This window comes from Epinephelus moara, chromosome 11, assembly GCF_006386435.1.
Source record: "Epinephelus moara isolate mb chromosome 11, YSFRI_EMoa_1.0, whole genome shotgun sequence".
NCBI lineage: Eukaryota > Metazoa > Chordata > Actinopteri > Perciformes > Serranidae > Epinephelus > Epinephelus moara.
The window spans coordinates 1,432,453-1,457,668 of record NC_065516.1 but is presented as its reverse complement, the minus strand read 5'-3'; the positions used below and the strand labels follow the sequence as shown (position 1 = coordinate 1,457,668).

The 25,216-nt window shown below is 37.7% G+C and overlaps 2 protein-coding genes across 3 annotated transcripts; one reads left to right on the top strand and one right to left on the bottom strand.

The window, feature by feature from the left end:
* Positions 1-7,631: 7,631 nt before the first annotated feature.
* On the bottom strand, positions 7,632-14,042 carry si:dkey-226l10.6 (protein snail homolog Sna). 2 transcript variants are annotated; one of them, XM_050057102.1, is made up of 2 exons: positions 13,932-14,042; positions 7,632-11,323 (listed from the first exon to the last, which is right to left on the bottom strand). In XM_050057102.1, the coding sequence occupies exon 2, from the start codon at positions 11,321-11,323 to the stop codon at positions 10,184-10,186; it is 1,140 nt and encodes a 379-aa protein (XP_049913059.1). In that variant the 5' UTR covers positions 13,932-14,042; the 3' UTR covers positions 7,632-10,183. The 2 variants fall into 2 exon arrangements, with proteins under 2 accessions (XP_049913059.1, XP_049913058.1); XM_050057101.1 differs by having other exon boundaries at positions 13,746-14,036.
* Positions 14,043-15,236: 1,194 nt separating this feature from the next.
* On the top strand, positions 15,237-25,216 carry eif1axb (eukaryotic translation initiation factor 1A X-linked b). The gene is made up of 7 exons (XM_050056637.1): positions 15,237-15,403; positions 17,097-17,180; positions 19,662-19,765; positions 20,029-20,079; positions 21,878-21,959; positions 22,413-22,504; positions 23,847-25,216. The coding sequence occupies exons 1-7, from the start codon at positions 15,388-15,390 to the stop codon at positions 23,850-23,852; spliced, it is 435 nt and encodes a 144-aa protein (XP_049912594.1). The 5' UTR covers positions 15,237-15,387; the 3' UTR covers positions 23,853-25,216.

Genomic DNA, 25,216 nt, shown 5'->3' with positions numbered 1-25,216 from the left:
TTAGCCAAGGCGCAACCTGCCTAGGCGTATTGCCCGACCTCGTGTTTCCCAGACGGTAAAAGAGGCGGCATGTGTTATGGCTCCAAAAGTACACTGAATACACAAAAATACTCATGCAGAATCACCCCATCCACTGGATTATAATTATGATGCATTAATGTGTAAAGGTATCACTTTAATGTACTTTACAGGCCGCATCATAGTTTAATCTATAATAATACAGCATCACTTATTAGATTTGCTAAGAGTTTATATTTTGTATTAATTACCTGAAGGAAATAAAGGGTACAAAGTGGTGGTGTAGAAGTATAAAGTAGCAGAAAATGGAAAATACTCACATAAAGTACAATAATGTCGCGTTGTATTGAATGAGCTTTCACCAGTGGCAAAAACAGTGTGAATCTAAAACATCTTCCACACTGATAAAACAATTATTCTGATAGATTTTTATGTTCCTTGTGCAGCTTTAGGACACGTCAGTTCATTTAGATTTTTAACACCTTGAGGCAATGAAAGGAAGTGGCTTTAACTTGAGAAAACAAGTGACATTTGCACAACAAACATTAGAGAATGACGGTGCACATTTCTGTCCTGTTGAGGAGTCATCCTCGTTTCACCTGGGAACAAGGCGACCTGGTCACCTGACAGGTCGTTGGATATACAAAAGGAAAGACAACTTCCTGCTTCCACAAACAAGACTTGAACGGGATCTGACCTTCTTCTGTACAAGCTGACTGATCATCTGTGTGTGTGCAACAGACGGGGAGCTGAACTGTAAATATATATACATGTACGAGCAACTCAGGTTTCTATGAATCAAGACAATGCATTTTTGTATGTGTGTCCAGGAGGAGAGAGGTGTACATAAAATAACATAAGCACACAGGTGTGAGTGACTGTAGGTGAGCAGGACACGAGGGGAAGAGTTTTACTCCAAAATCTGATGGATCCATTTTGTCTTCTGTCACCTGTCCTTTACAAACCTCTCCTTTATGAACAGCTGACGTCATGTTTTGGAGTCCAGCTCTTCTTGAAGCATCATTTCATGTCACAATCTTTAACGTGTTTGTGATGAAGAGGATGTTTTCTGTCAGCAAAACCCTTTAAATTTTGTAGCAGCAGAAAGAAAAACACTCACCTGAGTACATTTAAAAAACATTCCAGCTGTATTCAGGCTTCAGAACTACATTTAAGTGTGTATGCCATGTTAGAGGTTCATCAGTGATGAAATGGTTAGTTCACTGTGGAGATTTGTCTCAGTATTATTTGTGCAAATCTGTAATCATACGCCTACAAATACACAAAAAAAATGTGTAAACTCCAAAAACTATTTTGTTAATATAAAATGGATCTGCAAATACACAAACAAATTCCACAAATAAAAAATATCTCAATACATTTAATTCATTTACAAATAATGAAAAGCATTTGTGAATATCTTCCTAACATTTACAACTGTCAGATATTTGTGAATCTCAGTTTTACTCTTGCGATTTAGCTTTTAACGCACCCTTTTTTATTTTTGAGATTTGTTTGTGTATTTGCAGATATGCTTCGTATTTGCAAAATATTTTGGTGCGTTTACAAATCTTTTTTTGTATTTGTTTAAATTGCTCTATATTTACAAATTATACATTTACACACAGATTGTCAATCTCCTCACACAAACAATTTTGAGACCAATCTAACTCCATATGTTAGCTATGACCTCCAGGTAAAATCTAAACCTGTACCTCTGGTGCCTCTGCTGCAAAAACAAACCTCCTCTCACCTGAGATTTAAACAGCAGAGTGAAGACAATCAGCGAGCACTAAACAAAAACTCTCTCCTGCATCCTTCAGACATACTGTAACGTTTCTGTGAATGATTGAAAACTGCTTCCTCCCTGTGGTCATCTGAATGTCCGTCAACATAAAGGGATAAAACTTTTACTGCTCTGAGAAAAAAAAGTTATAGATTTTCTTTTGTTTTATATATAATATGAAATATATAAATGTTGTTTGCCTCGTCTATCCATGTACAGCTCTGGGATAAAGGAATGTAAAAGGATTTTTTTCTGTAATTATGAACTGGGGAAAAGCTTTCTTCTTCTCTCTATCTTCCTCTTCTTCTTCCTCTTCTGTCTGATCCTGTCAGCGTTCAGCCCTGCTGCTACGCCAGCTCTCTGTTTTTGTACCTGCAGTGAGAGTTGGACTTTCTATTAAAAATATTAAAAAGGATGATCTGCTAATGATAACGCATGCTGACTCTGTTTTCAAAGGGAAAGTTCACCCAAATTAGGAAAAAAAACCATACTTTCCAGTTGTCATATGAAGGGATAAATGAAGTTTTATTGTTGCATCCTGCTCACAACTTCACCACAAATGAATATAAACCAAAGCCTCCTGAACAATTAATGATGAAGGAATTCCAACCTGGAGAATTTTCAGCTGGTTGTAATCTGCAATCCTCACTGCTAGATGCCAGTAAATCTCCCTAAATCTGACACACTGGACCTTAAATAACCTAAATGTGAAAAGTAACTAAATCTGTCAGACAAATGTAGTTGAGTAAAAGTACAATATTTGCCTCAGATTTAGTGGCGTACAAGTATAAAGTAGCATAAAGTACAAGTATCTCAATATTGTACTTGCAGTGCATTCAGACAGTATTCGCCTTTTTCCACAATTTTATGTTGCAGCTTAATGATAAAATCATTTAAATTCATATTTTACCTCAACAACTGATGCTTAATATGACTACATGACAAAAAACAGGATTTCTTAAAACTATATATAAATATGTCACATTGACATCAGGATTATTCAGACTCTTTTATTCAGCTCAGGTGCTGAGTGCTCCAGTCAGCTGCAGATGCTTCTACAGCTGACTGGAGTTCATCTGTGGTCCGTTCAACTGATTGGATGAGATTTGTTGAGACACACACCTGTTATATAGAAGGTGTTACAGCAGACAGAAACTGAACCTTAAGCTGCCCTCAGAGCTCAGAGACAGGAGCGTGTGGAGGCACAGATCTGAGGACTGTCAGTAAAGGTTCCTAAGAGCTCAGAGGCCTTCACCATTCCTAAAACTGAAGAAGTTTGGAACAATCAGGACTCCAGAGCTGTGACACCCCGACTAACTGAGCAATAAGGGGAGAAGGGCAAAGAGAGGTCACCAAGAACCTGATGGTCACTGCGGCTGAGCTCCTGAGTGGAGAAACTCCCATAACGACAACCATCACTGCAACACCCCACTGACCTGCACTTTATGGCTGAGTGGCCAGACGCCTCCTCGGTGAGAGACATAGGATAGCGCCTACGGGAGTCTCAGACTGTGAGAAACAAGATGATGAAACCAAGACTGAACTCAATTCTAAGGCTATTGTCTGTGTAAGTTGGATCAGCCACAGGAACAGACTACAACAGACAGTCAAGTCTGCAGAAAGATTAACTGGTGCCAGTCTGCCGTCAGGGCAGGAAACATCACTGCAGACCCTCTCACCCTGGACACAACCTGTAACAGCATCTCTCCTCTGGGAGGTGCTACACAACACTGTACCCCTGAACAACCAGACAAAGTTTCGGTGCGGAAGGTGTCTCAATCTGACTGAGCATCTGTGGGACGTACCAGTCTCAGCAGACACCACAGAACAGCCCCAGAGGTCCTGTGTCCATGCCTCGACAGCTGAGAGCCCAGTCTGATCCAAGGAGGCCCCACCGTGGCTCGGGGTACCTCTGGGGTACTGGTACGTCCCACAAAAGCTCAATCAGATTGGGATGTGTCAAATTTGGAGGCCAGGTCGATACCTTGAGCTCTTCGTCACGTTCCTCGGGTCATAGTTTTTATAGTGTGACATGGTTCATTGTCCTGGGGGGCACTGCCATTGGGGAGTACTGTTGTCATGAGGGGGGTACTTAGTCTGCAACTGTGTCTAGGTGGGTGGAGCATGTCAAGTAGCATCCACATGAATGCCAGGACCCAAGGTTTTCCAGCAGAACATTGCACTGTAACAAGATGACCAATGTTTTTCTCTCCACCTGTCAGTGGTTTTAGTGTTTTGGCTGATTGGTGTATATTTCAGAGTCTAAACACTCACTGTCCATAAACATGTTCATATCATCACTGTCAACATATAAGCATGGCTGTATATGTCATATCCTGTTCTACCTCATGTGAAACAAACCCATTACATCAATCGTATTTATTTCAGCACCCTTTGCACTCTGCACTATTGCACTGCTGTATTACTGTTTACAATTTTATTGTGTCTTTTCACATACAAAAATACAAATATTTCATCAAAGCTTGGTTATCAAACCTAGATATTATACTGAGAAAGTGTTTCATGGTGAGCAAAGTAACACAACACTCAACAGATCAGTGGCGTTTCCCTTTAATGATGCCAACATTTTTTAAAAAAGGCAAGTGTAATGTGGCAAATTGTTACAGCAAAGAACAAAAAAACAAAAAACAAATACATACATCACAAAGTTCTCATTGCAAAAACTGTTTTCACCTTCAAAATAAAAAAAACAAAAACCCTTATTTATTCTTCGAGGTTTAATAAAACCTGATTGTGGTAGTTCATCTCAGTGTTTCTGCACCAAACCTAGTTGATAAATTGGTTATCTTAAGCACCTTTAATACGTTTTCCATCCTCCAAAAGCAGAATAATCACAATTAGCTTTTATTTTGTTATTTTACTACCTCTATTTAATGTATTTTTTTGTTGTTGTGTTTTTTTAACCTCATTGATCGCAAAAGTAATGTTTAAATAAATGAGTGAAGGTTGCATCAAACCATCTCCACACAGTATTTATCATCAGTGGGTTTTTTAATCCACATTTTGGGCTTAAAACATGGTTTCACATTTTAATTTAAACTGTTAATGCAGGCTTCAGTGAAAGTGTGTCGTCACACTTTGTGTTTAACACACCATCAATAAGGGTGCACACACATAACCTCAGTGGCTCCTGATCTGCATGTTGGGGCCCCTAAAAGGGTCCAAATTTAAATCTGGAAAACTGTTTATTTTGTGTTTCTTTTGTCTCACTTTGTTTTCCTCCTGTGAAATACTGAATATTTGACCCCCTCTTCTCAAAATATCCTTCAACTCAGATAATCTGAGAACTTATGACCACACTAAGACTGCACAGATGTAAAATGTATTAATTTCTGAAAACAATATCTGTTTTTCTGAAATAACAACATAATAACCTCATTAATACTTTTTTTTCCTCATGTAAATGCATAATGTAAATAAATTGTAATGAGGAGTTTAAATCAGACACTGATTTGGTTCAAGGGGTCCCAAGCGAAAACTTTAAGAGACACATTAATAATAAATTCATCTATCCATTAGTTTCTGGGGGGTTCACTGATTTTTTTAAGCCTTTAAAATGTCAAAAATGATGGTAACTTAAATTTTTTGGTATTTTTACTCCATTAACAACCTAAGTGATCTTTAAAGATGATAAAAAAATATTTTACATGTGGATCATTTCTTCCAGTTGAGCTAAATAATTTGATCTGTTTTACTTTTCTAAATCTTTTCTAGCTAAATTTTCTACATCAGGTTTTTGACAAAACATTCTCACCAGTTTAGTAGCTGTTCTGTTCGAGAGCTTTTGATAACATCACATGATCTTCACTGAGTTGTAGAAGCTCAAATTCTATTTTTTTTTTTTTTTTGCACCCTTTGTTGTTTCATGATAACTGAGCGATATATCAGCTGAAGAAGACGATGTGATACGATCGAAAGCTCCAGAACTGTTGGGAATTTAGTGTTACTGTAAGAAAGCACCAATATTGTTTTCTCTTTGTAGTGTCGATGTTTACATGCATGCAGCTTTTGTTTTTTTGTTTTTTAGAAAAATACAACTACCTGGATCACGCTGTTATTTTATTTTCTATCCCATTTAATACAAATACAAATAACATCACGTACTTTACGGACACCTATTATTTTAACTGACTGAAATCAGCTTTCAGAACATGTTTTGAGATAGTTAATCCATCACAAGGAACATCTGACACACTGTTATTTCAACCAGCCATAAGTTAGAAAATTCTTTCAGGGTTTTCGTAAGGATATAGTAAGTAACTTTTCAGCATTTAAATGTCTTACAATGATTAGGCTTAATGTTATTTAGTTTACTTAGTTGTGTACTAACATTATCCCAAATGTTTCCAACCACATTCAAACCCAGAGAAATCTGTCATTTTAATCAAGAACAGGGTCCGCGTCATTTGGTTGCTGTTGACTGTCAGTGGCGTCATATTCCCTTTGCGCAAGCGTCAGAGTTGTGGTTGTCTGCAAGAAGCTGACAGAAATGGACTTTTGATCCATTTTACAGTTCATTTTTTTCTTTTCTTGGTTGTTCTCAATTATATGATTTAACAGGACAAAGGATTTTAGTTATCAGATGTCTGGATCTTTAGTTATCAGAGAAACAAGCTGAGCAAATGTTAGCAGTAGCTCGGCTCCAGCCCCTGCTGTGCCAAACAGCATGTGACAGTCAGATTTTTAACGAGAAACTGCTTCATTTAGTGTTTTTACTTGTTTAAATTACCTCGTCAGTTTGACTTGGAGAGGAGGAGACCTCTGCAAATAATTCATCTCACAGTAAAAACCTCCTCAATGATGAACATTTAAGGAATCCTACCTGGAAGAAACTGACTGCAATGACGGCTTTGCTCCGTCTTTTGTAATTATTTTGAGTGAGAAACTCTTTGTGGCAGAAATTTAGACACTGTATGTTCAAGTGAACATTTTTCAAACAACTGAGATTTGACTGCAGAAAAACAACAAAGTCATTAAGTATGTTTATGTGAAAATCAACCCCAGAACACAGAAAAAAAAGAGATGAACAAAAACCTATTCTACTATTTGCAACTTGCATTAAACCAGTTTCTGTGAGGTCTCAGAAGTCCCACGAGCACGTGAATGCACCACACCAGCAGATCTTATATGCAACCTTTTAAGCTGCCGTCCAACTTTGACAAAAATAAATCAAAATAAAATAAAATAATGAAGCCTACATGTTCACTGTGATGGATTAGGTTCATTTTCACAGCTCCCTGAACTGATGTGCTGCTGCATACGTGTAGAAAAACTCACATCAACCTTAAAAAATGTAAATATTAAAGCAAAGAACATGTTTCACAGTAAAACATGAAAAAATACTGGCTTTGCCCTTCGCATGGGTTAGTATAGTGTTTATTTTTGTCATTTCCACCTGCAGATCTGAACACTTCTGAAATCCAACACTTTACACAGGTGACACCTAATAATCATACTGAGATCATCATTTTCCCCTCTACTGGACGAAACCTGCAGCTGTTAAAAGATGAGAACAAAAAGCTGTGGACAGGAAGTATTTCAGTATAAAATGTTAGAAAATCAGTCTTTAAACCACATTAAGCTGCCTGCATGTAAACATCAACATGTTACATGTTCCACTGTCTCAGTTTGCTGTGAACCTGCAGGATCATTTACTTTCATGAACTGGAATATCTCGTGAGTAATGCAGAATATACAGTATTTACACACGCATGCACTGACTCAAACACTAATGAAGAAGACTGAATACAGCATGTAAACCTGCTTCTTTTACAACCTTGGTCTTATTTACATTAGAGCACGAATTGGGGAAAAAAACATGTAAATGGCAGCTGTTTTTATAATGATTAAAACATTCTCAGTCATCTTTCAAACAAAAACACCAAAAATGATCTGGTTTCAGCTTTTCCTAAGTCATACTTTTGCTGTTAACTAAATATCTTTGGGTTTGGGACTGTTTATCAAACTCAGCGTAACATTTAAAAACGTCACAAGAAACTTAAACAGGCATTTTTCAATATTTCTTGACATTTTGTAGACACAATGATACAGACAAGTGAGTATCATCAATCTCATCTAACTCAGCAAGAAAGCAAATAAATTTACTTCCCTAATGTCAAACTTTTCATTTAAAGGTCCTGTGTGTAAGATTTAGTGCCATCTAGTGGTGAGGATCGCACATTGCAACCAGCTGAAACTTCTCCTGGTTAGAATTTCTTCAGTGTTCATTGTTTAGGCGTTCTTTTTTTCCGGGAGCTGATTTATTCACAGAGGTCTCTTGCTCTCCAAAACAAACAAACAAACAAACAAACAAACAAACAAAAGGCCCCATTTCAGAGAGCAGGATTAGTGAAAACTCTTGAGTATGTTAAGCCTGAGGTGAGGGAAACTCTGACTTTTCCGTTTCGCAAAGCCAGTTCAGTGTAACCCTGAGTTAGTTACTATGGCAACTTACTCCGTGAAGCAAACCTGCTGGCTTCATCTAAGCCTGAGGCTTATCGCTCACTGAGCGTGTAGCAGGAAGGAGAGACATGGCGTGTCCTTTTATGAATGAAGTGGTGGAGGTTGAGGCCCAGTGTATTCAGAGGCTGCTGTGTAAGGAGAAGGTGATTAGAGCCTGTTTGGATGTCTCCCTGGAGGAGTGTCTGTATGAAAGATACTGTTTGACCTCACACTCTATCATTTATCTAACAATCTGTTCCACCCACATATATCACATATTACACATCCTGGATTTACATTATCATCACAGCACATTTTATGCATTGTCCTTTGATTCTTCAGCAACGGCAATTTTCTTTATAACATCAGAGACACTGAACACATCAGCAAGGCAACGGTTTGTCAGGCCGTAAGAAAAGTGACTCTGGCTCTGAAAAGACTTTTGCCCGTTTTTGTGGTTTTCCCTGGACATAAATCAGAAAGGATCATCAAAGAGAAATTCCACAGAACTGCAGGTTTGTCAGTGTTAACAGGAAGTCATTTCACAGCAATTCAATTAACCAAAGCCCAATATTCCAAGAACAACGTAAGTACAACTAAAAAATTTTACCAGTCTGTACAATATATTTGTGTTTGATTTTGCGTTGTTGCTAGGTGCGTTTGGGCTCCATCAGATTACAGCTGAATAAGAGGATATAGCAAATTATATTAAAATATATGAACACTGCTAAGATAAAAAAAAATGTTCCTATATTTTCTGTATATTAGACATGTATTAATGCATCACTACATAACATCACTTCACATTACCTATTAACACTCTCTGCAATAATTCCCCATCACACCTCATGCTGTTTAGCTGCAGCTGTTGTATCTGATTTTTTTTTTTTTTTGAAGACATGTTTGAAATCTTCATTCGCGCTCATTAAAGTTTCCATTTCAGTTGGGATGAAATAAGTGGCTCTCTGCTTTCTGCCACTAAAGATGCAGATGTTATCTGCACTCCACTGATGATGTCTTTCAGTGCTCACAGTGAACGCGCTTCCCTCAGGCTGAACATACTCAGAGTTGATTGAACAAATGCTGATCTGCTGTTCTGGAACCAAAATTCAAGAGTTTCCCAGCTCAGGCTCAGTCAACTCAGAGATGGGGATTAGGCAGTTTGTTGAGTCTGCTCTCTGAAATAGGGCCCTGGTGATTAAAACTGCTAAAAACACTAAATAAAGCAGTTTTATGTTACAAACAGTGTTTCCTCTGTGCTGACTGACATGTTGAAACAAACAGCCTAAATGGTTTAAACTGGTAAAAATGCTGAATAAAGCAGTTTCACATTACAAATAAGTGGGTTTTTTCTTAACGCTGCTAATTGCGGAGGGGCTTCTTATTATGGTGATTGAGGCGAAATGTGATTGGCCCTATCTAGAGCCAGTGTTTGGTTTGTCCACTCTGGGCTACTGTTGAAACATGGCGGTGCAACATAGCAATCTCCGTGGACAAGGACCCGCTACCTAAGTAGATAGTAGCAGCTCATTCTAAGGTAATGAAAACACTTATGCACTACAGAAAACATACTTATTATATTTAATTTCTGCCAATATATCCCATTAAATCCTACACATTGGACCTCTAAATGAAGCTTGTGAGAAAAATGAAACATACCCAAGAGGAGTGATGGCCAAATATACATAAACAAGACCCAGGTTGTGAAAAAAAAGTAATTTTCTCGAACTCCAACTGTTCAACATGTGACACTGATGGATGCTAAAGGTAGAAGACTCCACCCAGCTGGAGGCAAATTCTAAAATCACCATAGTTCAGTCAAAGATGCATAAATGTCAGACACGTCTGACAGAGAGGTCACTGAGCTTGTGCTGCTTTAGTCATAATACTCATAATACAGACATAAAACAGAACTGATTAGAAGTCAGAATCGTCTGTGACGTAGCCGACGTTAGCAGAAGTTTCAAACGTCTGCAGGTTGATCTCATCAGACTCCTTCAGCTGCTCTCTCTTCTTCTTCTTGTCGTGATTCTTGATGTGAACACTCAGACCCCTCTCAGTCATTTCATAGATCTGACACTGGGCACAGTAATAGGGCGACACGCCAACATGCCTGAACTGATCACCCAAATATGACACAAGTGACTTGAAGCCTTTATTACAGATGTTGCAGCGAGGGATGATACCCGGGTGCTCCGTCTCCAGGTGTTTCTTCAGACCCCACCTTGTTCCTTTGTACCCTGTCTTGTCCGTCTCCGCTGAGCAGAGGAGGCAGGTGAACACGGCCTCCTGGTTGGCGTGGCGTTTTGTGTGGGCATCAAGTGCAATCTGGGTGCGAACCGTCTGCTCGCACTTTGTACAGAAGAACGTCTTGTTTCCCTCCATGTGGTGCATGTGTTTTAAATGTACGGCCAAACCTGCGGCTCTCTTGAAGTGTTTTCCGGGTGGTGGGCACAGCGTGCACACCAGTTCTCTTTTATCTGAACCGGAGTCCAGCCCCATCAGTTCCCTGTAGTTCTCTCCGTGCTTCAACACATCCGTGTTGCTAAGAACCTCCAACTTGTTCGCCTCCTTTTCGACAGCCAGCTGCTTCCTCTTTTTCCGCCTCACCTTATCTCTCGGCTTCACTGGCATAGGCAGTTTGGCTGGGCTGGTCACCACAGGTAAAGGAGCTCTGGCACTCTCCCTCACCAAAGGATGTTTAATTATTGGCTTTTTGGTCGGGAGCGATCTGTCCACGGACATTGTGAACTTGTAGCTCTCTCCTTCCTCTTCAGGATTTGAATACTCAATGACGTAAACATCGTCTTCCTCTTCCTCTCCCACAACGACCTCCTCTGCAGGCATCAAGTACTCCACCTCATAGCACTGTGCAGTGTCTTTAACCTTCCCCCCAACATCAGACTGCTCCTCTGCAATGTGTTCATCATCGATTCTCACCACAGATATCTGGTCCATCCCATCTGCAACGTCCCTGTTTCCACTGCCTGACACGACTGAAGACAAAATCGCTTTTCCTGCAGGCCCACCTCCGATCGCTGGGTGTTCAGAAGACATCTGACAAGAGAACAACACAGAGTCACACTCAACAGAATAAACATTTTTTCTGCTGTAAAACATGTGGAAAATTAAAAAGTTTTTAAGAGTCTTAAAAACAAGGCAGAGTTGAAATTATTAGTCAATCAACTGAAAAATATTACTATTTTGATTATCAATCAATAATTTATTCATCTACTCTATGCAGAAAGAGAAAAATTCTGGCCTCTTAAATGTGTTTATCTTGTGGGGTTTTTTTATGCCAGTAAACTGAATATATTTGGGATTCTGAACAACAAATATGAAGACGTCTACTTGACTTTTGGGCATTTATGATGAGAATTTTTCACTATTTTCTGATATTTTACACACAAAATGACTAGATTACTTATTGAGAAAACAATGTACATTGTTTTTCACAGCATGAAGATGGCAGGTAATGTTGTTTTCTTAATTTTGTACAATAAATTACCAGACAAAATGAACTATGAACACATAAACTGTATGGTGTTTAGTTTCAGGGTTTTTAAAGCAAGTCTAAAATAAAAGTAGTGTATTGTTTTTTATCTTTATTCAACTAGTTTTTTCAGTTTACCTGTAATTTTTCAATTGCCAAATTATTTAGAAGTATCACTATTTCAAGTATGTGTTGTGTTGTTTTTATTTCATATTCATGTTTTAAATTATTTTAAATAAGATGGAAAGAAAGAGTAATATCCAACATTCTTTCATTTGAAATAATTCTGGCAAAAATATCACTCAAAAACATGCTAAATGTAACTAATATGCATTGGTATTCAGATCCTTTACCTAGGTAAAAGTACTAACACCACACTGTAACAACCTCTGTTACAAGTATAAGTTCTGCACTGAAAATGTTGCTTCAGTAAAAGTATAGCCAGTAAAATGTAGCTATAAGTATCTGGCATCGAAATGTCCTTTGTGATTGTTATGCTATTATATGTGATCTTATTATATTATACTGACTCATGCATTAATTTAAAAGCAGGATTTACAGTTGTAGTTGGTTAGAGTGGAGCTCAGTTTGAACTATTAATGAACTATTATAACTATTACGAACTATTAATTTCATAATGCGTTAATTAGCTGATTATTTTCTCCGTTAATCCATTGATTGTTTGGTTTGTAAAAAAAACAGTGGAAAAACAGTGAGAAATGTTTGTCATAATGAGCCAAAGCCCAAAGTGTCACATTCACAAAGTTTGTTTTGTCCAGTCTTTCACATTATCACTAAGACACCACAATTATCAACATTATAAAAAGGAAAAGTCTGTGAAGCTGGAACCATGAAATGTTTTACACAGAAAAATAAATAAATAAATAAATAATAATAATAATCAAAACTTAATAATTGCCAATTAATTTTCTGACAATCAACTACTGAAGAAATCAACTAATTGTTTTAGCTGTATGTGTATGACCTGTTGGGTAGTTTAATGTCATCAGAATCAGATTCTGTTTAATTGCCACACAGATTCTCACATACAGAATTTGCTTTGGTGTTTTGGTGCATAGACGAGAAACATTAATACAAAATGTGAAAAATAAACAGTAAAGAACATTTTAAACATGCTATTGATTTATTTATTTTATTTCAAATTTACATTTATACAAGACAGACATACAAAAAAAGGTAACAAAGCAAAACATCCATCCATACAGTACATTACCTCACGATTTAATCATTCACTTCATTTCAGTATTATAATGTCTACTTGACCTATACAGAGGGGGGCAAGGTCTTGAGACAAATTTAACTGCAGGGCCTTGCCACAGCATTCTATTTAAAATAGCATAACATTCAATTTAAAACTATGACCTATGTAACTGTCTACCATGAAAGAGCTAGGCAGGAACGTGCAAAAGTACGTTCTTGGAGATCAATTTCAGTCAATTTTATTTATAAAGCCCAATATCACAAATCACAATTTGCCTCACAGGGCTTTACAGCATACGATGTGCAAAGGCTCACAGTATTACTAATAAACAAATAAATAATAACATAATAAAATTAAAATAAAAGAAGAAAAATAAAATAATCATTTTAAATAAATTACTAAACAAATAGAAAAATATATAAACTTTTCATACGTTTAATTATGCAATAATCTTAATTTATACAGCAACTAAAGCTGTCAGATAAATGCAGTGTAAAATATAGGGGAGTAAAGTATAATACAGCATGACAAGACAAGACTCAAGCAAAGTACAAGCACCTCAAATATGTAGGCCTACTTAAGCACAGTACTTAAGTAAATGTACTTAGTTACATTTCACCGCAGCTCATATGGTACACAGACAAGCACATATAATGTTCCGTTTTATTGAGTCCAGAGAAAAGCAGCAGCAGCAGCAGCAGCAGCAGCAGCAGCACTGCTCGTCCTGCTAAACTCTTAAATGTACTGAATAAATATTTACTCACCATGATCCTGCTGCTGAAGTCGGCCATCACAGCCAAACCTCGTTAGCTGGAGACAAAACTGCAGCTAGCTTAGCAACAAGGCAGCTAACGGGGCTACAAGTTTCCAACCGAAAATGTACTTTATTCTTTTTTTTAACTTTGCACCAGTTTGCTATTTATCGGTTAAAATCAAAAGCTGAAACTCACGTTTAAATGTTCAGAGAGAGAGGATGTTTAGGCTTTAGTCGCTGCAGGAGGGTAGCCAGCTTTCGATGGGAATCATTTGCTCAGCTCCCCCAAAATGTCCAGCTTCTTTATGGGAAAATATAAACACCAGCAGCGCACCGGGGGAGCCTCCGCCCCCTGGTGGCGCGGAGTAATACAGCACTGTACTGACTGATCAAATACTGTAATATGAAGGGGCTGTTCTTTTTTCCTCCACTCCACTTAATTTATTTGACAACATTAGTCACCAGTTACTTTGTACCATACGCTTTGTACATTCGGATTATCAATACAAAATGGAAATCAACTAAAACATTATCTTAGAATAAGTTACCCAGCAGAATGTAAAATAATAAACAAACTGAGGTGATGCAAAAACAAACACAAAGAAACACTACCCCCAACATGTTGTATTATGCCGTGTTCTGTCTGGGTATGGTAACACCACTTTAGACATACCATAGGTAGACCCGCAGTGCACCATTAAACAAGAACTAACAGTAACAATAAAGAGATTTGTTAATTCATAATTAGAGACCCCAAAGCTACAAATATTTTTCCTTGAGCCTCCCTGAGTGACTGGCAGAAAATGAAGGACCCTTCTGCTAGCATAAATTAGTTATCAGAGTTCTTAAACTTACCCTGTGACATTTGAAAGTTAGAAGTTAAAAGATGACGCTGAAATCCTGGAGTTGAAAAAAGCCATGGTGCTTCACTCTTGTCAATGCTGGTTAGTTGTGCAAATGGTTTATTCTTGTACTCTTGTATTCTTGGCCAAATTTTAAATGACACATGCAGAATAAAGCTATTTTAATGAAATATCACCATGTTAAGCTCAGACTTGTTTTTTGTGTTTTCTGACGGAAGCATCCGTCACACATGATGTGTCCAAAGACCATTGAAAATTTGAAAATCCAACAATAATATTTGTTTGTAGGGATTGTGGCACTGATACATGGTGTAATTTTATACCAACAGTAATGCATCAATAATTATAGCTCAGTAGCTAATACATTATTCTAAAATAAGGCACTCTGCATAATGCATTACTTTTGATAGTTTAAGTTTATTTGGTGTGAATACTTGTGCATTTTACTTATATTTTGAATGCGGCACTTTTACTTGTAATGGAGTATTGTCACAGTAAAAGACTACATACTTGTTTTAAGTACTGTTTTTGAGTGTATTTATTTGCCATTTGCAACAACAGGTGATTGTCTCTGTAACAATCACCTATTACAATAAAGCAACGCAGTTTTGAATTCCTTGGCAGGCGCATGCGCAAATCGGCAGAGCGAATGAGCGGTGACTAGCTAGTTTCTCTCGTAGCGTTCAGTCAGTTCAGACCTGTGCTTTCGCTGACTGTTGTACACAGTTATTGTTTAACCGTCAGTCGTTTCTACCGAGCGGGATTAACGTGATCGAGGAGTGAAAGAATATGCCCAAAAATAAAGGTAAGGGACGGAGGGAGATGTAAACGTATGTTTCAGTGTTGTTAATTGTCTTGTCGAGCCCGCCGCTACGACACACGCAGTGAAAACGTGACACCGACCAGCTAACGCTTGTTAGCAACACGAATTAGATATATAGACACATAGGTAGATAGTTTATTCATCCGCGGGGGGAAATTCACAAGAATTATAAGTCGTGTACTAGTGTCTGAGTCCAACTTATTCGCTAAACAAGAATTCGGCTGAGATAATGACGAAGTTAGTTCAAGCTAGATAAAGTTGTACAACACTTTGTGCTGCTAGCCAGCTAATAGCTAACGTACTTTGCTGTTTAATACCGTTGATAGCTGACACAGCTAACTAGCTAGTTAAACCCCACCCCGGTGTGGCCCGTGACATCTGGGACTTTTATTTCACCCAAGTTAACCCCTGATATCACCAGGTAACCTTGTACTTGATTTCTAAACTCAATTGATTATCAAAATTAAGCGTACCGTCTCAAGTATGTCATTTAGATTAGCGAACTAGCAAGGCAACTTTAACGTTAGCTACTGTTCTTGTCATTCCCTATGTGCTGTAGTGTTCCCAGCTACACTGACAGTGGATGACACTCAGTATTTGAGCCAGTATTCAGGTCCTCGACTAATATCACACTGTAGAAATACTCTGTTACAAATAAAAGCCCTGCATTGGGAATGTCACACAATTAAAAGTATGTAAGTATAATAAGGGTAATGTAGCCTAATTTTGGTATTATATAGTGTTGAAGTTTTTTCAATGCATATATTAAACGCAGGAAATTATTTCCTTTTCATATTTATCCTTGTCCATATTACTATTACTATTACTTGTAGTGTTTCAGTTGCCAATGTTATTTTATAGTATCCCAGCTATGTTATGTTTTGTTGATGTTTGTTTATTATGTATTTTTATATTGCTTTACTAATAAGGGTAAGTAGAGTAATATCTTGGATTAAACGTAATTGCCGCAAAAGATCATCTAATCAGTTGGTTAAAAACACATACGGGAAGTATCTAATGTGCAGTTGTGGAGGAAGTATTTAAAATAATAAATATATGGCAAAAAATTTGTTCCAGAGGTTCTAATACTATTTTCTGTAAAGCTTACAGAGCTTACAATCTGTGTTGCTTAAGTCATAGGATTTTAAATATAAATCTGAACTATGCGAAGATATAAGATTATTCGAATAGTTGATGGGTAGATATTATAGCTGTGCATGTATGTATGCTGAGCAGTTTAATTTATAACAAACATCACATTGTATACACTCTTCGTATATTTTGTAAAAATCTTAATTTGTAAAGTAACTAAAGCTGTCAGTTAAGTGTAGTGAAGTTAATGGTACAATATTTCCCTCTGAAATGTAGGTGAGTAAAAGCAGAAAGTAACATGGAAAAGACAACACTCAAATAAATGACCTCAATTTTATTCTCTATTACAATACTTGAGTAATTGTACCTTGTTATATTCTACCAATGCTTACGCTAGTTTTTAATTGACCATTTCCAGGCAGGTTATCTTTGGAGGTAGTTCGTCAACTAGAAATTTACACAAAGAGAAGTAGACTTAACTGGAACTGAAAGCGAACTGATATACACTGCTAGGTCAGTGACAAGAATCCATACAAAAATGAATGGATAACATTGATTGATATCTCCTTGTGCATGTTTATAGGTAAAGGAGGAAAGAATCGGCGACGTGGAAAGAATGAGAATGAGTCTGAGAAGAGAGAGTTGGTGTTCAAAGAGGACGGACAGGGTGAGTACTGGTTCTAGTGCATTTTTTTTTTGCTGATAGGGGGTCGGAAGAGTCAGCTGCTGCTGACAAAGTTACACCGAAGACAGCTAACAAAAAATCTATCTTTTTTGCTGGAGGATGTGTGCTCAGTTAAACTCTTTAAACGCCAAATCCAAGACACAGAATAAACCTGTTTCAAGGTGTCAACTTGAGTTTTGGGCATTTGTGATTAGCATTTTTCCACTATTTTTTGACATTTTATAAACTAATCAAGCAGTTGATTTATAATAAAAAAAAATAGTTGGCAGACTAATTGATAATAGATACTTGTTGAGAGAAACAATGTTTGGTGTTTTTTCTTGAATGATACAGTTGCATAATGATCAAACTTGGTGTTGTTGATTATCTGTTAGATGTCATGAACAATAACAAATCAGCAGGTCAGAGTTCATAAGAGCCTCATAAAATAACATTTTTAGGGCCAAGAGAAATAAAACATAAACCCACCAACAAGGATACTGAGTCAAAAACTGATAACTTCAAAAACTGAAATAGACACTGCACAACATTCAGCACACCTGTTGAGAAATATAATTTCAGCAGTGATGTGTGAAGAGAAGGATTTTTCATATGCAACAGACATCCTTATGGAGAGCCTTACTAGATGGTAGCATCAGTTTGCAGTCAACAGCGTTCAGAGCTTTGACTGCAGCGCTCAGTGCTGCCAAAATCCCTGTTGGCATGAAAGTGAATGTGTGGAGGAGGCTTTGCTGGTGTAAGAAACACCTTCAGGTAGAATAGGCACAGCTTACTTAATGCACACAGAGTTTTGTCCATTAAAGAATTATAAAAATCACAGAACCTTCTTAGAATATTTATTTATATATTCATGTATCACATTTTTCTGAAAATGTTTAAATAAGATCTACTTTATTGTCCGCAGAGGGAAATTTTGTTTGGGCAGTAGTGCTACAGCAAGCTGCAATCAACTTGAAGCAGTACAGACATTATGAATACATGAAATGAAAAAAGGAGGATACATAAGTCATAAATCATAAAACCAATATACAAACATCTCTCAAAATCATCTCTTTATGTGTCAATTGGATGTAGATCACATGTTACTGTATTAAAAATGGAAGTTAAACATTTCAGTCATTATGTGAGAAGAAATATAAGGACTTACTTGGATAATTTAGTCAGTTTGGCCTTTTTTTAGTGAGCAGTCCAGATGTCATGTGAATAAAAATGTAAATTTAAAAAAAGTTTAAGACCAGGATTATGCTGCTTCCACTTGTTTTACGCAAACACTCTCCTCCTTTTTCTGTACTGGCCTTTTCTGTACAAGAACTGTAGAACCTTCCTGTACACCAGGGATGCTGAGGCCTCTTCTGTTTCCATCCCTTGGCTTTGTTTTGCCCTCATCTTGTTCTTTAATGTAAAATTATATTTCCAGAGTTGAAGGAAAATTTAGTACAATTAGAGTTGTATCAATACTAGCATCAGAAATGCCGCAGATACTACCTATAATGCTGCATCAGTTATAAGCGCGTCTGCAAGTCTATGCACCAATCTGTAAGGACATAATTTGGTAATAAACTCTTACGTTTTTTCCCACCCGGATAAACAGGCTGTTTTCCTAGAAATCAATTCTTCTCAACATCCTACGCAGCAATTTGTTCTCATTAACAAGAGAATTTGGTGATTGGGTGAAATTGGTTAGGGAAACAGGGCAGAGCAATATATCGATATCATGATGTGAGACTAGATGTTGGCTTAAATTTTGGATATTGTAGTATCCTAAGTGTTAACTTTACCTAAATTTAAAGGCTGTATTACAGTAAAGTGATGTCGTTTTCTGAACGTACAGACTGTTCTTTTTTGCCTTTGCCCGCTTAGTCATTATATCCTCATTACTGATGATTTATTTATCAAAAATCTCATTGTGTAAATATTTTGTGAAAGCACCAATAGTTAACCCTACAATATCAACGCAATATCAATATCAAGGTATTTGGGCAAATATATTGTGGTAACTGATTTTCTCCATGTCGCCTGGCTCTATAGGGGAGGTAGTAAGAGCTGCCCATAAATTTAGTTTCTAGATGTGAGTTGAGACACTCATCTCACTCATTTAATATGTCACCTTTGCTGTGTGATGTAACACCAACATTTGTTTACCCTGAGGCTTAATATGTCTAATGTCACATTTAATAAAAGTTTTATAATTGGCCATTGCATATTTCAGGTGAGGCTGGGCACCTACGCTATTAATCACAGCAATAAGTCTTGTTAACTATATATATTGTCTGTCTTAGTCTATATATATCTCTAATCTCATTGACCATAAAGTGTTTCTCTATCTGTAAGAACCCACGTCATGTCTTGGTACCCGCCTGTATTATTGGTAGAACAGAAACACCTGAATCTTAATGCAAATGTCTCGATGGCAGTCCCTTATCACTTTGTATTAACCCTCCTCTGCTGTCTTGTGTCTTCCAGAATATGCTCAGGTGATCAAAATGCTGGGGAATGGACGTCTGGAGGCCATGTGCTTTGATGGAACTAAGCGGCTTTGCCACATCAGAGGAAAACTCCGGAAAAAGGTAGGAATGTCCTGAACATCCCCTCGCACCTTTCCGCCGCCCCCCCCCCCCCCCCCCCCCCCCCCCCCCCCCCCCCCCCAGCCAGCACACACAGGAAACCTCCTGGCGTAATGCTGAATCGGCGTGTTCTCAATGGTCAGTTAGCCTGCGTTAATGAGGCAGCATGAACTCAACTGACCGTGTGTGTGAGTGTGAGGGTCACAAAGTTCAATGTGTTTCTGTATGACACGGGGTAATCTATGCTTTGTTTTGTTTCCCTCTAGGTTTGGATTAACACGTCAGACATCATCTTGGTCGGACTGAGAGATTACCAGGTGTGTTGGTCGCTCACCTATGACACAGATCAGACTGTTAACACTGAGCCGATTCTCACTGTGACATAGCACAGGTCTTCAAGAAAAATAAGCAGCAACATTTCTGTAAAATCCAGCTTTTTAGAAGTTTTTGTTTTCTGACAGGAAGAGTTACTGACATAGATGTCTGAAATTGTAAAGCCCGTTGTATAAAGGTGTGACGAACAAGGCAACATGATTATATATTTTTTTTTTTTGACATGGCGTTGCAGATACAAAGGACCCAAAGATATTGAACTCATGCTCTGTTAAGATCTTAACTTTTAAACCAAGTACAAGTGGATATCTGGCCTTGTTTTTACCAGTTAGTATCTCAAATTGAACCATTTCTGACCTGGAGAAAGTTATTAATTCCTTTATTTTCATCCTGTCCTGATTATTGTAACTGTGTTTGAAGCATATAGTAAGAAAAGATGACGGGTAAAGGTTAGTGGACAAGAGCAGGATGGTAAAACTCAATCAGGCTAGCGGAGTATAACAGTAACGATAGATGGCATTGCCGTGCAAAGTTAAAATATTTTACCCTCTTGCTGTACTCTGCAGCTGACTTTATAACCTGATGTTACATAGCTCACTCAAACAAGGATAAAACATGGGCGTGGACAACAAGAAGCTAATAATTTTGGTGCAGCAACACCTCATATTATGATTTTTCTTCCAAGATGATACAAGAAATGCTGACAAATAGCAGGCAATCAGCACAGAGCTCGGTGAAATACTAGGATTTTAATGTAAAGTTTGCAATAGAAGATTAAGAGAGGTGTATTTTATGGCTACATGCATCCATTTTAGTATGCCTCTTTTGTTTTACAATTGCTTCTAGACCCCTATTTTAAAGTCTATTTATCCTTTACAAGGTATTACTGGGTTTTAACAATGTGACACAACAGCAAAGCTGTTCTGTAGCCGTCGTAACGTAGCTCTAATATGCGTCGATGTGTGACGTTTTGTTTACCACCAGGTGTGTTTCTTAATTTTCTCCCCCGTGATGTCTCCCTCCATGTACCAGCTGGCTGAAATTCTATCTGAATAGAATTTAAATCTGATGTGTTAAAAATCGACTGGGCAAATTTGGCAAAGATTTTTTTTTTTTATTATTATGGGACCTTGAAAAAGTCATGGAAAGGTTTTGAAATTTTATCCATGAAAATGTGTGGGAACCCTGGTATTAAATTAAAAACTTATTTCAGTTCCCCAGAAGTCTAGATTTACTACTAAGGGTGACCTCTGCTGTCTGTTTATAATCCACGAAAAATCAGTATTTTCTGTTTAATGTTAGCTTAAAATACTTGAATTATTTTATATATATCCTGCATTATGATATTTTATTGTATTTTAATTTCTCATTTTATACTGTTTTACTTTTTATTGTGTAATTTTATTTCTATCTTTAATTTTGCTCCTTTTTAAGCATTTTTTTTACAACATAATTACATTATTATAATGTAGACATAATTTTCTTCAATACTATATCGCGAAATGGTCAAGACAGTATTATAGATTCTTATATTCAGTGATATGTCTTTGTTCCACAGTCATTGATGCATGTGTTTATTGAATACCATAGTCAGGATTATGATTTGATTAATAACCGTACATTTACAAATTTCTGGTCCCAGCCCTTCACTCGTGTACTCAAGTTGGGTCAACTGAAGATAACTACAAAAACCTGTCATCTGGTCTCATCTATTTACCTCCTGTCACTAAAACACTAAAATGTTGTAACCTAAACACTGCGATGCCTCAACTTCTGTTTCAGGACAACAAAGCTGATGTCATCCTCAAGTACAATGCAGATGAGGCTCGGAGTTTGAAAGCGTACGGAGAGCTGCCAGAGCACGGTGAGTTAAGCTAGCCCTCCAGCTGCTGGATCCACAAACTGAATGTTACTGTAGTGAGACAAGTCCAGGAATTTATTTACAGTGTTGGTGTGTAAACTGTCTCAAGGTGAACGGTGTGTGTAAACCTGAGACAGATGAGACTGTGACAAAAAAGATGAGGATTTCCTTAAGTCCATCAAAACCTCAGTGTTCATTTTGTAACAGACTGCTGCTGTATTCTTGCATTATTCACCAGTTTAGTAATGGTGAAAACTGTTAATGAATACATGCAGTTGCTGACTTTTAACAGCAGAGGTCCTCACTTTCCTTACTTGTTTTTATTACCTCTAACACACAGTATTAAATAAGTCATGTCACTTTTAGGTGTCAGTTCATCACAGTGTAGTTGAAACATAATGTTTTTCATGGTGAGTATTTTCTCTCTAACACTGCCCTCCATCTTCCTCCTTGAAGCCAAAATCAACGAGACAGACACCTTCGGGCCTGGAGACGATGATGAGATCCAGTTCGATGACATTGGCGACGATGATGAGGACATTGACGATGTAAGCTCCTCTCAATTTACAATTAACTTTTCCTGGGTATCATTTTTTTCAGTGTATTCTTTCCTTTTGCATACTTTTCCAAAACGTTATGACAAAAGAAACCAATGTCCTGAAATACTAAATGATGTTGAAATTTCGGCCTCAATAAACTGCAGTCTAACATTCACAGAGGTTTGATTTAAATCAGTTCCACCTGATGAAAGAATTAGTCTTAAGACTTTTTTTAATGTTGAGAGAGCACTGGGATTTCATATCCAGCCTTACCTGTGAGCCTTTAGTTCTTCATACTTGGTTGAATAGGTGTGGGAAAGGTTCAAATATCTTCTATATGTAGCTCAAACAATTAGTTGATCAGTCTTTTAGTCAGTCAACAAATATTCATTGTTAGCTATGTTGTTGTTTTTTTGCTGGTTTCAGTCTCTCCAATGTGAATATTTCTCTACACAGACCACATTATTAACACTTACTGACTATTAAGAACTTAAACTTCCAATTAATTGATGACGTGCAGCTTGGCTTGGGTTAGCTTCACAGTTGAACCAATACTGGTAGCATTTTCTGCTCCTTTCTCTCTGAAAAATACCAAAAATGTAATTTAGAACATACTGCCTCCAGCCTGTCAGCCAGTCACCAGGGCATAGCCTCAGAACGCTGTCATGTTTGCCATAAAGGAAGTGTAGTTAATTGGAGTATTATGAGTAAAGTAGTAGTGTTTTATATTGGGCATTAACCTGGCATTTACGTGCGTAATGATGAAAAAATAGACTTGAGGTGTAAATGCTTTAGGTCGCAGTTAAGCCCATGAGACGCAGCTAAGACACGAACCTGCACGGAGTCGGTGCAGACAGCTGCATAGATTCAAATAAGAACCTGCGGTCAGACACGGGACTTGTTGACCTGGACAGGTTTGCAGTTCGCATTACAAATATTGCAGCAAGCCTTGTCCGTGTCCAATTTTGAAAAATGTAACAATAGTTGCAACCGCTTTTGCCTTGACTGTGTGACTTGAACAAGCTGAAAATGTGACATTGTTCTGCTCTGTCTCTTTCTAAGTTACTCGTACCCAGATTATCTCTCAGGTATCGAAATTTGGCACCAATTGATTCAATGTGATTTGGTATTCAGTAGTATCAGTGTTATTCAGTTGGTACCCATGACAGTGCTGAGTTAGGTACCCAACTCTACTTGCAGCCCTTCTCCTAACACAATTAAAGCTGAATAACTGTCCTCAGAGGTGTAAACTGAACGCAGAAACTCTAATAATTTTACTTTAGAGCACAAAAGAACATTTTTAAAGTGCAGCACAAAAGTTGAAATAAATCTGTTTTCTCTCTCTTTCCAGATCTAAAGTCCTGCCACTGGACGGAGAAGGTGGGATTTTCCTAGAGATGCTCCGATTGGGATATTTTCAGCCGATACACGCACCGATAATGATTATTTTTATTAAGATCAGCCTATGCCAATCCAATACAGTTTATTAATATACAGTATGTTTCAGTTTATTCCAGTTTGTTTACCATCAGTAGACGTCTCTGTTGTTTTTTGAGAACTTAAAGTGCATTTCACATAAGGGGGGGAAAAAACGACACCAGTACTCTTAGTTTATTGTTGACATAAATGAATTTGAGATGCTGCTTTAGTGTGGCTGTCTGAGTTATCAGTCGTAGAACTGGAGGGCAATGCAGCAGGCTGCCTGGTGACTGAATGATAACACAGTTAGTTTGCCTTCATGCAGCTGGATTGGAGAATCAGGAGTAGGCTGATCACCAGCATCATATTTAGGTTGAATATCTGGAGCACTTCTAGATTTTCACCTTTTTGCTTCTAACATCAACAAAATGGCAAATTTGCCATCACCGAGGTTTTCATTAGTTTTTTTATTTTTATTTTTTCCATATTATCCAAGAAACACTCACTGGCTATATAGGGGAGGCTCAGGCCAGTACCATGACTGCAAAATATCTCATGCGTCATTCTTTTAAAAATGTATTTATATTGATTTCACACTATGTGGAATTAGCAACAAGTACAGAATCTCTGGATTCGTCAATAAAAAAGATAAACCAGTTTGTCTTTTCCTTTGGCAGTCTGTATCATTGTAGCCTGTAAGACAGTTTGAAAGCTGTTTATCGAAGACTGAACAAAGATAATAACACTTGGCTCTGTATCTTTTTGTTGACGTCATATTCCACTAACGTCGATGGTATTACAGTGAACTATTTGCTTGTTTTGGATTGAACCATGGCCCGAATGAAGGCGATCCCTCTCCCCTGACGTCGAAAAGAAGAATCGAAATGTATTTTTCTATTGTTTCCCTTATTTGTGTTTTCTGTCTGTCTGTGTTTCCGTGTTCTGTTTTGAACTCTTCGCTGCTCGTTCTGTGGCTTCAACACACTGTCACAGTCTCTCTAGACCAGTGGTTCCCAAACCTTTCCACCACTGACACACACACCAATAAAACCTCAGATTAGAGCTCTTTCACGTTCTGTGAACCTCTATAGAAAATCAAATAACAGATATACAGAAGTTTATTTCCTTCTTCAGCCCCCTCTGGAAACTGCCCCATGTTCCCTGAGGGGGGCCAGCACCTCACTTTGGGAGCCACTGCTCTGGACCACATGGGGCCTGTTGTTGTTGCTGTAACTCTGAATTAATAAAAAAAATGTACTATGATGTTTGAAGGCTGGGTTTCCAATAAAGATCTTAACTCCA

Bases quoted from the DNA above. Each gene is read 5' to 3' on its own strand.
- si:dkey-226l10.6 (XM_050057101.1), bottom strand. From the start codon at position 13,772: ATGGCCGACTTCAGCAGCAGGATCATG. The intron at 11,324-13,745 runs GTGAGTAAATAT...TTCTCTTGTCAG, and splicing joins ACTTCAGCAGCAGGATCATG to ATGTCTTCTGAACACCCAGC.
- eif1axb (XM_050056637.1), top strand. The intron at 17,181-19,661 runs GTGAGTACTGGT...TGTGTCTTCCAG, and splicing joins GTTCAAAGAGGACGGACAGG to AATATGCTCAGGTGATCAAA. The intron at 19,766-20,028 runs GTAGGAATGTCC...GTTTCCCTCTAG, and splicing joins GAGGAAAACTCCGGAAAAAG to GTTTGGATTAACACGTCAGA.